Consider the following 13338-nt stretch of genomic DNA (forward strand, 5'->3'; position numbering starts at 1 on the left):
ATTCAAGGCTGAGTAAAACAGAGTTTTGACCTACAAGGCAGACAAGCCATGACGCTAGGTAAGGGCAGGAAAGTGGAGTTAAGGTCACAATCAAATTAGCCATGGTCTTATTGAATGGCAGTGCACACCCTTTCTCCTATTTCTTATTATCTTAATGTAGACAAAGCTGTTGTGATGCCTTTGTTATCCAAAGTCTTCATTATTGGGAAGAAACACTGGGTGGAATAGAAAACTAATATATCCATTACCTTTTTTATTCATTCACAGGATGTGGGGATTGCTGGCTAGGCCAGCATTTATTGTCCATCCCTAGTTGCCCTTGAGAAGGTGGTGGTGAGCTGCCTTCTTGAACTGTAGCAGTCCATGTGGTGTAGGTACACCCACAATGCTGTTAGGAAGTTCCAGGACTTTGACCCAGCGACAGTGGAAGAACAGCAATATATTTCCAAGTCAGGATAGCGCGTGACTTCACAGAATCACACAGTGCAGAAGAGGCCCTTCGGCCCATCAGGTCTGCACCGACATGTGAGAAACACCTGACCTACCTACCTAATCCCATTTACCAGCAGTTAGCCCATAGCCTTGAATGTTATAACGTGCCAAGTGCTCATCCAGGTACTTTTTAAAGGATGTGAGGCAACCTGCCTCCACCACCCACCCAGGCAGCACATTCCAGACCGTCACCACCCTCTGGGTAAAAAGGCTTTTCCTCACATCCCTCCTAAACCTCCTGCCCCTCACCTTGAACTTATGTCCCCTCATGACTGACCCTTCAACTAAGGGGAACAGCTGCTCCATATCCACCCTGTCCATGCCCCTCATAATCTTGTACAACTCGATCAGATTGCCCCTCAGTCTTCTCTGCTCCAACGAAAACATCCCAAGTCTATCCAACATCTCTTCATAACTTAAATGTTTCCCAGGCAACATCCTGGTGAATCTCCTCTGCACTCCCTCCAGTGCAATCACATCCTTCCTATAATGTGGCGACCATTAGAGGGGAACTTCCAGGTGGTAGTGTTTCCATGTGTCTGCTGTCCTTGTCCTTCTAGATGGTAGTAGTAGTGGGTTTGGAAGGTGCTGTCTAAGGAGTCTTGGTGAGTTCCTGCAGTGCATCTTGTAGATGGTACACACTGCTGTTACTGTGCGTCGGTGGTGGAGGGAGTGAATGTTTGTGGATGTGGTGCTGATCCAATGGGCTGCTTTGCCCTGAATGGTGTCAAGCTTCTTGAGTGTTATTGGAGCAGCACTCATCCAGGCAAGTGGAGAGTATTCCATCACACTCCTGACTTGTGCCTTGTAGATGGTGGACAGGCTTTGGGGAGTCAGGAGGTGAGTTACTCGCCGCAGAATTCCGAGCATCTGACCTGCTCCTGTAGCCACAGTATTTATATGGCTAGTCCAGTTCAGCTTCTGGTCAATGTTAACCCCCAGGATGTTGATAGTGGGGGATTCAGTGATGGCAATGCCATTGAATGACATGGGGAGGTGGTTAGATTCTCTCTTGTTGGAGATGGTCATTGCCTGGCACTTGTGTGGCATGAATGTTACTTGCCACTTGTCAGCCCAAGCCTAGATATTGTCCAGGTCTTGCTGCATTTGGACATGGATTTGCGTGATTTTTTTGAGAATATTGGGATCAAGTTCATTCCATGCATCTATGACCCACTGAAACAATGTTGCTAGTGAAGGTGCTCACATATTTCTTCACATTCCAAGATCCAATTGTTCCACATTTTTTTTAGATACTGTCCTTGAAAGATTTATTTATATACACATCCAAGGGCTGAATAACACTCTTACGACTCCTAGAAATAACTGCCATGTGTGTGTTGATTGATTTCACATCAAGGGCTACAATGTTGACAAAGTGTGATTGAACATGTCCCAGATGGGTAAACATTTTTCTTTACATAGTCTCCCTTGTCTCAAGTTCTACACTCAAATTCCATCCATTTCCTGCAACTGCTTTCATCCATCCAGCCTTTCTTGTGAACACGAATGACAACCCTTTTCTGAAATTTCTCTTTCGGGAGAGCTTTCCACTTGAATATCATCACTGGTTTTAATTTTGTGCCACCCACCATACAAGACAGAGCCACTGTGAACTGCATTGTTTCGTGGCCAGTTGTCTTTATGACGATGTTTTTTCACCAATTTGGTGACAGTCTTGTTTGCTGTCATGTCAAAGCTCATCGGTGTTTCATCCATATTTCTAATGCAGGCCAATTAACCCACATTCTTCTCTCGATGTCAGATGACAAAACGATAGAATTTAATGATTTTGTTGTTGAGAGCAGCTGGCAGGCGCTGTGAAATTTTTGCTTTCTGACAGAAAACTATATCGCGCCTTTTCAAGAATCTTGTGCACCACTTGGCACTGGCATTGAATTCTGAAATATCATCTTTCTTCGCTTCTCTGAGAGCATAGAGACGGATGGCTCCATGGGTGATAACATGGCCATTTTGCCAATGCTCGTTAGCTTATTCTGCCACATTTTTATCTGTAAGACCAGAAAATGTAGGAGCAGAAGTAGCCCATTAGGACCATCGAGTCTGCAGTTTAAATTGAGAAACGTGCTTGCTTTCCTTTTGTGAAGGCGTCAGGATAGATCATGTGATACACATTAGTCTTGTTGATTGGCTGGGAGATTGCAGCTAGAATTGACAGAGGGAAAATTTAAAGGTTCCTGTGTGTGCCTTTAAGTCAATGAACAAATACCTGTAACTAATTAAAAATCACAACATTGTTAGAACCCTGAAAAACAAGGGCCCAACTTTTACATGGGGTATATGAAAAATTTCGTTTCCTTTAGGCTAGAAGTCATGGGGTCAATTTTTACATAAGGTCGACTTTGACATGAATATATACGGTATTTATTGCCTTGAGTTTACCGATAAAGAAAAGGGAAGCAGGAGGAGCTGTCCTTTAAAAAAGCAACACCAAGCTCTCTAAGAGATATTAGATTAATAGGTGAGGTGAGAGTGACTGCCCATGACATCAAGGCCGCATTTGACTTAGTATGACATCAAGGAGCCCTAGCAAAACTGGTGTCAGTAGGAATCAGGGGAAAATTCTTCACTGGTTGGAGTCATTCCTAGCACAAAGGAAGAAGGTTGCGCTTGTGGAGGTCAATCATCTCAACTCCAGGACATCACTGCAGGAGTTCCTCAGGATAGTGTCCTAGGCCCAACCATCTTCACTGCTTCATCAATGACCTTCCTTCCATCATAAGGTCAGAAGTGGAGATGTTCGCTGATGATTGCACAATGTTCAGCACCATTCACAACTCTTCAGATACTGAAGCAGTCCATGTCCAAATGCAGCAAGACCTGGACAATATCAAGGCTTGGGCTGATAAGTGCCACACAAGTGTCAGGCAATGACCATCTCCAACAAGAGAGAATCCAACCATAGCCCCTTGGCATTGAATGGCATTACCATCGCTGAATCCCCCACTATCAACATCCTTGGGGTTACCATTGACCAGAAACTGAACTAGACTTGCTATGTAAATACTATGGCTACAAGAACATGTCAGAGGCTAGGAATCGTGCGACAAGTAACTCACCTCCTGACTCCCCAAAGCCTATCCACCATCTACAAGGCAAAAGTCAGGAGTGTGATGGAATATTCCCCACTTGCCTGGATGAGTGCAGCTTCAACAGCACTCAAGAAGCTTGACACCGCCCTGGACAAAGCAGCCTGCTTGATTGGCACCACATCCACAAACATTCACTCCCTCCACCACTGACGCACAGTAGCAGTAATATGTACCATCTACAAGATGCATTGCAGGAATTCACCAAGGCTCCTTAGACAGCACCTTCCAAACCCATGATCACTACCACCTAGAGGGGCAAGGGCAGCAGACGCATGGAAACACCACCACCTGGAAGTTCCCCTCCAAGTCACTCACCATCTGAATTGGAAATATATTGCCGTTCCTTCACTGTTGCTGGGTCAATTCCTGGAACTCCCTCCCTAACAGCACTGTGGGTGTACCTACGTTATATGAACAGCAGCGGTTCAAGAAGACAGCTCACCACCACCTTCTCAAGGCCAACTAGGGATGGACAATAAATGCCGGAAATGCAGCAAACCAATTAGTGATTTGTGAAATGTAACCTCATGCAATGATTCCTCTAAAAGGTAATCTCATGATCATACAGAAACCCTCACCGAACAGAGGGTTGCCATAGCGTCTGTTTGTAACTAGGTTGCAATAGGAGCAATCATCTTTGAAGCTTTTTAATGCTTTTGTGCCTGTTAGAAATTTCTATCTATAAAGAATTACAATTATCCATCTGTAAATAATTCAGGGTTAACAACTAAAACTAACTTGCAGATGAAAAACAGAAAACATTGGCCTACAGTCAGATAGTCAGGCAGAATTTGTAGAAACTAAACAGATTGTTATTGTAGGTAGAACCCTTGCCCCAGTTCTGCGGAAGAGTTCAATGTCCGTCATGTCAGCTTGCAGTCTCTCAATAGTGCTGCCTAGTTTGCTGAGTGTTTCCAGTGTTTTCTATTTTTTTCATATTTCCAGCATTTGTAGCATTTGCCTTCTGTTTAACTTACAGCGCAGTCTGCCATTGTGGGTCCATATACAAGTGAACATCTTCAATTCTTCTACTGCTGGCAAAGTGGAAACGTTTTGGCAAGAAACGTTTCAGATAGGGCTTGAAGTGTTGATCTGGTGATCTGCACTAATGCAACAAAACAATTACATATTTACTGTTTGTATTATATTTCAAAATTACTATATTGGAGCTTAACTTAGAAGACTTCCTGTGTCTGGAGACCACAAGGCAGACAATTAAGTCTTACGTCTGTTTTCCATAGCTAATTTATTTTTGAACAGGTCGCTAGTCTGAAGCCAGAGGTTACCACTTGAAGGAAACCACTCCACATTAAGCATGGCTGACCAGGAGACTCTCCCACTCTTATTTGTGTATTGGAAGGATTTGCAGGTTGATAACATAGTCACACAGGCTGATTGTGGATGCATCTTCCGTGGCCGTCAAGTCCTGGAGTCCCAGAAGCTGTGCCACAAGACCTCCCTTAGAACATAACTACCACTTTACATTATTCAATTATAATAGTGGTTATTCAAGGAAAATATGAAATGCATCATGCTTGAGAAGGTTGTGAAAAGTACTTACAGTAAGGTTTTTTACAAGGCCTTCTGAATCAACTGGAAAAAAAAACAATAGAATTAGTCGCATGGGAGTGGTTGGTTAAAATAATACTTTTCGCTTTCTGATGCCCTCCAGCACCTCACACCTACCCATCTAAAAGGACAAACTCAGGTCCCAGATGCCAGCCAAAGTCTTAACAACCTCTGTCAATGATGCACTATAGACAGTTAGGAGAAGACAAGGGCTGATTTCTTCACTTTTCTTTCCTTCCCCCACCATGACTAAGCATCTATCACCATTTGGATAATGTGAGCATCACTGGCTAAGCCAGCATTTAATGCCATCTCTAATTCCCTCGAGAAAGTGATAGTAGAATTGAGCGAAAATTTAACTCGGCAAGTCCACATTTTATTATTCCCACGTTTTTTGCTGATAGACACCAGGGTGAAATTTAACATTCCACCCACCTCCCTCCGGAGTAGGTTGGGAGGCATGGGGTGCTGTGTAATGCGACAGGCAGGCACACTAGGGAGAGCCCCAACTAAGTCTTGGGCAGGGAAGGTCAAGGTCATCCTTCCCACCCCTTGGCCAGTCGAAGTCCTTAAGCAGTCAATTAATGGCCATTTAAAGGCCTCACACTGCTGCCATGGGCGGTGCAGGGACTGCCACGCCACATTGCCAGGCTGCTAGGTATGTCCTGGTGAGCATGCCTGCAGCTCCTGGGGGAGGTGGGGTTGGGGTAGTCTCCTGCTTGGGCACCCTGTCCCCAACAGGGGCACCTGCCAGAGGAAAGGGCCACCCCTACAGGAAGAGCCCCCTTGCCTTTCAGTCTGAACCCTACATCCCCAACGTCCCTTGCCGGAGCTTGCCGATCTGGCTGCGTCAAGGCCCAACCCACGACTTACTTATGTTCCGTGGCCTCCAGCACTGTTTCTCCTCCTGGGTCTCGTGCAGTCCCAGCAGTGGCCACTTCTCCCTTTAGCACTGCTGGTACTAAAGAGCCGCCAGCCTTCTGATTGGCCAGCAGCTCCTGGAGGTGGGATATCCTTCCTGGAGTCCCAGCAGCAAGTTAGCAAGTACCTTCTTTTTTATTCGTTCATGGGATGTGGGCATCACTGGCCAGGCCAGTATTTATTATCCATCCTGCGTTGCCCAAGTTCAGAGGGCATTTAAGAGTCAACCACATTGCTGTGGGTCTGGAGTCACATGTAGGCCAGACCAGGTAAGGACAGGAGATTTCCTTCCCTAAAGGACATTAGTGAACCAGATAGTGAACCTAATTTGATTTAAATCATTTTGGGGCTCCCAGCAGTGACCTCAGTGGGTTAGCCACTGGCTCTCTAGCCGGTGGATGGGCTCAGCACTGTGACCATTAAACTCAGCCCCAGGAATCCACTAGTGAGCTAAATTGTGCATTCCAATCCCTCATCCACCCCCTGTAACCCACACCACCATCTCCGTTCACCGTCAATTCTATCAAACCTCAGATTCCCCTTACACAATAGTGTCGGGTTAAAGGAGGCCCATCTTACGCTGACAAACTTCAGTAGTGCTGAATTACCTCGAGTGCAGACAAATGTGTTCCTCCTAGCCAGGTATCTACCTCTAACTCATACTTCATTTTGATGTGTATTCTCAGCTTTAAAATCAATAAGGGGTAAGTATTAATATGCATTTATAAATGCATTCCTTCATGAGGTGTGGGCATCGCTGGCTAGGCCAGCATTTACCGCCCAATCTTCATTGCTCTTGAGGAAGTAGTGGTGAACCATCTTGTTGAACCACTGCAGTCCATATGTTGTAGGTACATCCACTGTGCTGAAAGCAAAATACTGCAGATGCTGGAAATCTGAAATGAAAACAAAAAACACTGGAAAAACTCAGCAGGTCTGGCAGCATCTGTGGAGACAGAAACAGAGTTAGCGTTTCGAGTCCGTATGACTCTTCATCTGAAGAAGAGTCATAATGGACTCGAAACATCCACTGTGCTGTTAGGAAGGGAGTTCCAGGATTTTGAACCAGCAACAGTTAAATGAATAGATGACTGAAATAAAGAGTACAGCTACAGACTTTACAGAATATTGGACAGGAATTTGGAATTCAATCCCCAAAGCACCAGGACAACTCGCAGAATATCATTTAATCATTGTAAATCAGAGCCCTGTACATTATCGCCCACATGGCAAAGACACCCACTTGGTTATCAAACAGCAAACTCTCTGACTCAGTGTGAAATATTATGGGAGATCTGCTAGAATTTAAATAAAAACCGTAGGTTGCGCAAAATGGGAGAAAATAATTCAGGGCCTAATACTGAAAGGGCAAGATTTTGAAACCCTGTGGGGTTGGGGAAGGGGGGTGGGCACACAGTTTCAATCAGGCCCCACATGAGATACTGTAAAGCAAACATGTGTATTTCTCTGAATCCTTGCCCAGAAGCCAGCCTGATTGACAGTCTTGGCTGCAGTTGGGTGAGCAGCACTTCAAAGCAGGCTGCAGAAGCAATAGGGAGCCTGCAGTTGCTAGTCAAAGAGGCTGGGAATTCTGTGGCAAGTAATTTGCCTCCTGACTCCCCAAGGCCTATTCACCATCTACAAGGATCAAGCCAGGAGTGCGATGGAATACTCCCCACTTGACTTGGTGAGTGCAGCTCAAACACTCAAGAGGCTCAACACAACCCAGCACAAAGAAGCCTGCTTGATTGGCACCACATCCAACACCTTAAACATTCACTCTCTCCACCATCGACAGACAATGGCAGCAGTGTGTATCATGATGCATTGCAACAACTGACCAAGGATCCTTCGACAGCACTTTCCAAACCTACAACCTCTACTACCTAGAAAGACAAGGGCAGAAAATGTATGGGAACATCACCACCTGCAAGTTCCCTCCAAGTCACACACCATCCTGACTTGGATCTATATTGCCGTTCCTTCAATGTCATTGGGTCAAAAATCTGGAACTCCCTTTCCAAAAGCACTGTGGGCATACGTACACTGGATGGGCTACAGCAGTTCAAGAATGCAGCTCAATATCTTCTCAAAGGAAAGGGTAATAAATGCTGGCCTTGCCAGTGATGCTCATATCCCACAATAAACTGTTTTTTAAATCCTGCAGTTAACTTAAAAAATGCAGTTTCCATTTCAAAATGCTACCTCCTTATATCTGCCTTTGTATTTTCCTTATAATCATCTGGTATCTGCAGAGTGTGTACCCATTCCACATGAAAGACCTCATTACAGTATCTTATTACATGAACACGTCCACCAACTTTGTCGCCATTGATCTATTAGAATTTGAAACAAAAAAGAGCAATGAATAAAGGACCGACCCTGGGGCGGAGCACTGTAGGATGGTAATGTTATGGTTATGGGCACCTGGCAGGGGGATAATTGGATATAAGAACAGGAGTAGGCCATTCAGCCCCTCAAATCTGTTCCACCATTCAATCGGTTCAGCTGATCTGTAGCTCAACCTTGTATCTCCACCTTTGCTCCATATTCCTTGATGCCCTAACCTAATAATGTTAATCTCAATCTCGAAAGCCCCAATTGGCCATGCAGGCATCCTCAGCATCCTGAGGAGAGATTTCAAGATTTCTGTTAGCCTGTTTACACACGCGGTTTCTGGTTTTGCTCCTAAATTGCCCAGCTATAGTTTTAAAATATAACCCCTTGTTCTTGATTCCCCCACCAAAGGAAATAGTTTCTTTTTATCTACCCTATCGATTCCTTATGACATTTTAAGTAGCTCATTCAGGTCACCTCTCAATATTCTATACTCAAGGAAATACAAGCCACGTTTACGCAACCAATCCTCATTAATTGAATATACAAGGTGTGGCCTGAGGACAGAGCGAGAGTCTTAAGAATCTCCACACAAGCACTAGGTAATAGTCTTCAACATCACCAGCAGCCTCAGGATCACTTTGATCGTGATAGTGGTTGTCAGAAAAGTAAATGTCTGCACTTCAAATATTCTCAGCACCTGCTCTATGTTCCCCTTAGTTATATCAACATCACCTGTCATGTTTTTTGCTGATGGAATGCTGCTGCAGTAGTTATATTACTTTTGAGATTGTGGGAAGGCAACAGCACAAAGTTCACACTTGTATTTCTCTTCCTCTCAAAATGTTAGGCAGCCTATATAGCTTCACAAAAGAAAAATGTAAACCTTGCTTACAAATTGGCTGCTCTAATAATACCTGATTACCTACATGTGAAATACTCCTTAGGGACATCTTTAGCTCTTATCCGACCAGCTGGTCCATAATGCATGTAGATGTTCTGGATATTATCTAAATACCTATTCAGATAGGCAACCTTTTTACAGTTAACTTCTTCCATTCCTGCAAGATATTAAAAGTCAAGGAAAGTCAACAGATTTGCAGTGACTATAACATTTCTCTAAAAGCATAAAGCTTTACTATAAACTGGCTAGCATTCTCTTCATGCAAGCAACTAAAATAGGCCATTTCTTTGAACAGGCAGTAAAAGTTTTGAATTTTTTATGACCAAATTCTCTATTTTCCTCCCATTGTACCCCACAGCTCTGTTGTTTGGACCATACTTCAGAGTAGTTAAAATAGATATTAATGCTTTGGAAAGGGTACAGAGGCAAACATTAAAGCATTCCATGGAAAACTACCAGTAAAACACTGGAGAGGTTTCAGCAGTGAAAAGGAAAGACAGCAGACTTTAAATACATGAAATATTAGATGGCACTTGGTTCAATGGGTAAACTTAAATTATTTAATGTTTTTGTTTATCCTTAGGATGTGAGCATTGTTGGCAAGGCCAGCATTGGTTGCCTGTTCCTAACTCCCTTTGAGAAGGTGCAGTCCATGTGGTGTAGGTACACCCACAGTGCTGTTAGGAAGGGAGTTCCAGGATTTTGACTCAGCGACAGTGAAGGAGCGAGGAAGATGGTGTTCCCATGCATCTGCTGTTCTTGTCCTTCTAGATGGTAGAGGTCGTGGGTTTGGAAGGTGCTGTCAAAGAGTTTTGGTGAGTTGTTCGTGCATCCTGTAGATGGTACACACAGCTGCTACTGTGTGTCAGTGATGGAGTGAGTGAATGCTTAAGGTGGTGCAAGGGGTGCCAATCAAGTGGATTGCTTTAAAAATATTGCTTTAAAATAAACCAGGGCTAATTGATCAGAAGACATGAATTGAAATTAGTGAAAAATAAAATTAAGAGAGATATTTCAGGAACAATTCTTACAGGTGATAAATGTTTGCAATAGTCTGCCAGGCAGGATAGTAGAGGCAAAAGAATGGTGCAAAATAGTACAGAGATGAACTTCAATGGCTTAACGACTTTTTTTGTTCCTCACTTTTCTTTTGCTTTGATATATTTTTCTTCTGAAGACAGTGACTCATACCAGGGTACAATTGGACAGACATGAGCAGATTTCCAGTACCTGCCCTATGATGCCATCTTTTATGTGTGAAGTAACAATGCTGAATATGGCAGGATATTTGACTGGAAGAGGCATCACAGCCAAATCTAATCATATTTCTGTTTGATGTCAGGCTAAATCCAAGGGCTGGATTTTCCTGGCCACAATTGTGCAGGAACAGAGGTGAGCAGTAAAACAAAAAATGGGCACAACGTTGCTGGGCCAAAGTCCCACTCCATTTCCACCCTTCACCATTTGCCTGAGGGCAGTGGAGGGAGGAGGCCTTGGAACTTATCCACTCCTACAAAGGAGCTAATTAAAGCCATTGTGGGCTGTTAAAAAGCCATTCTCCAGCAAGTATTCCCATTTTCAGAGAGGTGGCCAAAGCTCAGCAGTTGTCTGGAGCCGGACCAGCTGTATGGAGGCGAGGGCATGCCATGGAGGCAAGAGGAGTTTTTAAAAAATAAGTAAAGATGATAGTTAAAGTTTAAAGGGCTTACCCCTTTCTAGTTAAAGCTCCAGTAAAGGGTGAGGGGTGGAGGGTTTGTGAGGGGGGTTGGGGGGGGGGGGGGGGGGGGGTGCGGTGGGGGGAGCGGAGTAGCCAGAATTAAGAACTTCACCGGTTCATGGGGTCATCACCCTCCTAGTGTTGCCTGGCATCGGAACAGTGGGTACAGCAGCTTGGACTCCACCGAAGCACCAGGAAGGCAGCAGCTGGAAATGGATACTGCACATTCGTAAATCAAGCTCCTTGGAGATGAGGAGCAGCAGCCTGCACAGGAAGGGCACTGCACCAGGCATCGGGAAGCTAGAGGATAGGAACGAGAGGCACAAGAGAGAAGACGACACTACCCTGAGCACAGGACGCACGGGCAGAGACCTGCAGCTAACTGAGGTTCAGTGGTAAAGGAGACTGCAGCTCTCTAGGCAGCTGGTCACAAAGGTCTGTGCCCATGTCAATCCAGATCTCTGCGGCGTCGACAGGCAGCTGCACGCTGGTGCATCACCCGGGTACTGGATGCTTTTTTCACCGAACTGGACAACACATCAGAATCAGAATCACAACTGATGGGACATCATGGACTCAGCGGGCACTGGGTCCAGTGCCTGGAGCAGTCAGGTGGTGCCCTGAAATACTCTCAGGCAGAGGGAGATGGCATTGAACAGAGAGCTGCCCCTACTACATGACGAAGTGCCTCCTCCAGCCACCCTCTAGGATGAGTACCTCCCTCCGGCCCCGAGTGTGTCATCTCAGGTCCTGTGGTTCTCTCCGGCCCCCAGTGTGTCATCTCAGGTCCTGTGGTTCAGTGGCAGGATTTGGCACAAACTCCCTCCTTCAGGGCAAGCAGCAGCCTCAGTGATTTCCGCTGTGGGTATCTAAAATCTGTCTCCATTCCTGCCCCCACTATCTTTAATTGGACAGGAAACCTGTCTCCATGTCAGTGAAGGGCTCACCCTCAACCAAATCTGAAACTCAGTCAGGTTATCACTCGTGAAGGGCTCCTGACGCAAAACCAAACCTGACTACGTTTTTTGCACCTCCAGTGTGAAAATCCAGTGCCAAATGCACGACCTTGTTTTTCTGTTCAATCCCAAGTTGAGTTTCAAATGTCAATCTGGTTTATCTCATATCCTACAGCTCTAGAATATAACTCTTTTATACCCTTCAGCCCCCACAGCCACTAAAATCCTCATCTGTGCTTTCATCACTTTAAGACAATTTCTTGAACTTTTCTTTTTAGTTCCTCACTCCACCCTACACAAATCCAAGGGCAAAATTTGGCCCTTGGCGGGCGAGCTCAGCGGGGGCAGTTGGGAAGCCGACTGCTGCCCGCGATCCGCACCGCACCATGATTTCACACTAGCGGGCAAATTAAGGTCTGCCCAGCGTGAAACGCAAGCGGCAGCGCCCACCGCTGCCTGTGCGGGGATTGGGGGCGGTGGAAGTGTGACCGGGCCAAGTACAAACTTCACACGTGCACGTGAGCGTTGCATAATCTCTGAGGCATGGAGCTGCCTCAGGGAGATGAAGGGATATAAAAAAAGAAAATAAAAATGTAATAAAACATGTCCCCTCTGTCACATGGGGCTGAGTTTTTCAGTCGGTGAGCGGGAGCAGGCCCCACAATCCAACGCGTAAAATGACGCACGATGATGTAGGGCACGTGTCCCGCGTCATCACGCTGAGTAGCGATGTTTCATTCGGCAGGCACACACCGGAGCCGACTGCACGCCCGCCGATATGTAAGTAGCTTGTTAAGGCCATTAAGGATTTAATTAAGGTTATTCTAAACGCTGCCTGTCCAACCTTAAGGCTGGCGGGCAGGCGAAAAGGCCAAGCGGCCTTCGCGAGCGGGACAAGGTTTCCTAAAGCGTTTATTAAATAAATAAAAATGTTCATAAATGTAAAAACATGTCGCATCTCATGTGACACAGTCACATGAGGGGACATGTTTAAACTAAATTATAAACCTTTTATTTAACTTTTTGAACATCGATTCAATCTCCCTGAGGTAGCTTCATGTCTCCGGGAGATTGCTGTGCTCTTTCGCGCATGCCCCAACTCTCCCTCCTCCCCCTGCCCACATAGGTAGCGCTGAGTGCTACCAGCCACATATTACGCGGGGCAGGCCTTAATTGGCCCACCTGTGCAAAATGACGACGTGGAGCCAATCGCAGGTGGCGATTGGCTCTGCGAATGCCCCCACCTGCTCCCGGCTGAGCCCGTCCGCCATCTGAAAAACCCTGCCCACGAGCAGGGACATGTTATTAATGAATTTTATTTTATTTTTA

The 13338-nt window shown here is 45.5% G+C and overlaps 1 protein-coding gene across 1 annotated transcript in view; it reads right to left on the bottom strand.

The window, feature by feature from the left end:
- LOC144680751 (venom phosphodiesterase 2-like) overlaps positions 1-13338 on the bottom strand; it is a 181823-nt gene that overhangs the window by 60919 nt on the left and 107566 nt on the right. The window contains exons 12-14 of the mRNA XM_078542090.1: positions 9362-9493; positions 5167-5198; positions 4583-4710 (exon numbers count right to left, since the gene is read on the bottom strand). Of these exons, the coding sequence (XP_078398216.1) occupies positions 4583-4710; positions 5167-5198; positions 9362-9493 (292 nt within the window). The remainder of the gene's footprint in view (positions 1-4582; positions 4711-5166; positions 5199-9361; positions 9494-13338) is intronic.

This window comes from Cetorhinus maximus, chromosome 5, assembly GCF_964194155.1.
Source record: "Cetorhinus maximus chromosome 5, sCetMax3.hap1.1, whole genome shotgun sequence".
Classification (NCBI taxonomy): Eukaryota; Metazoa; Chordata; class Chondrichthyes; order Lamniformes; family Cetorhinidae; genus Cetorhinus; species Cetorhinus maximus.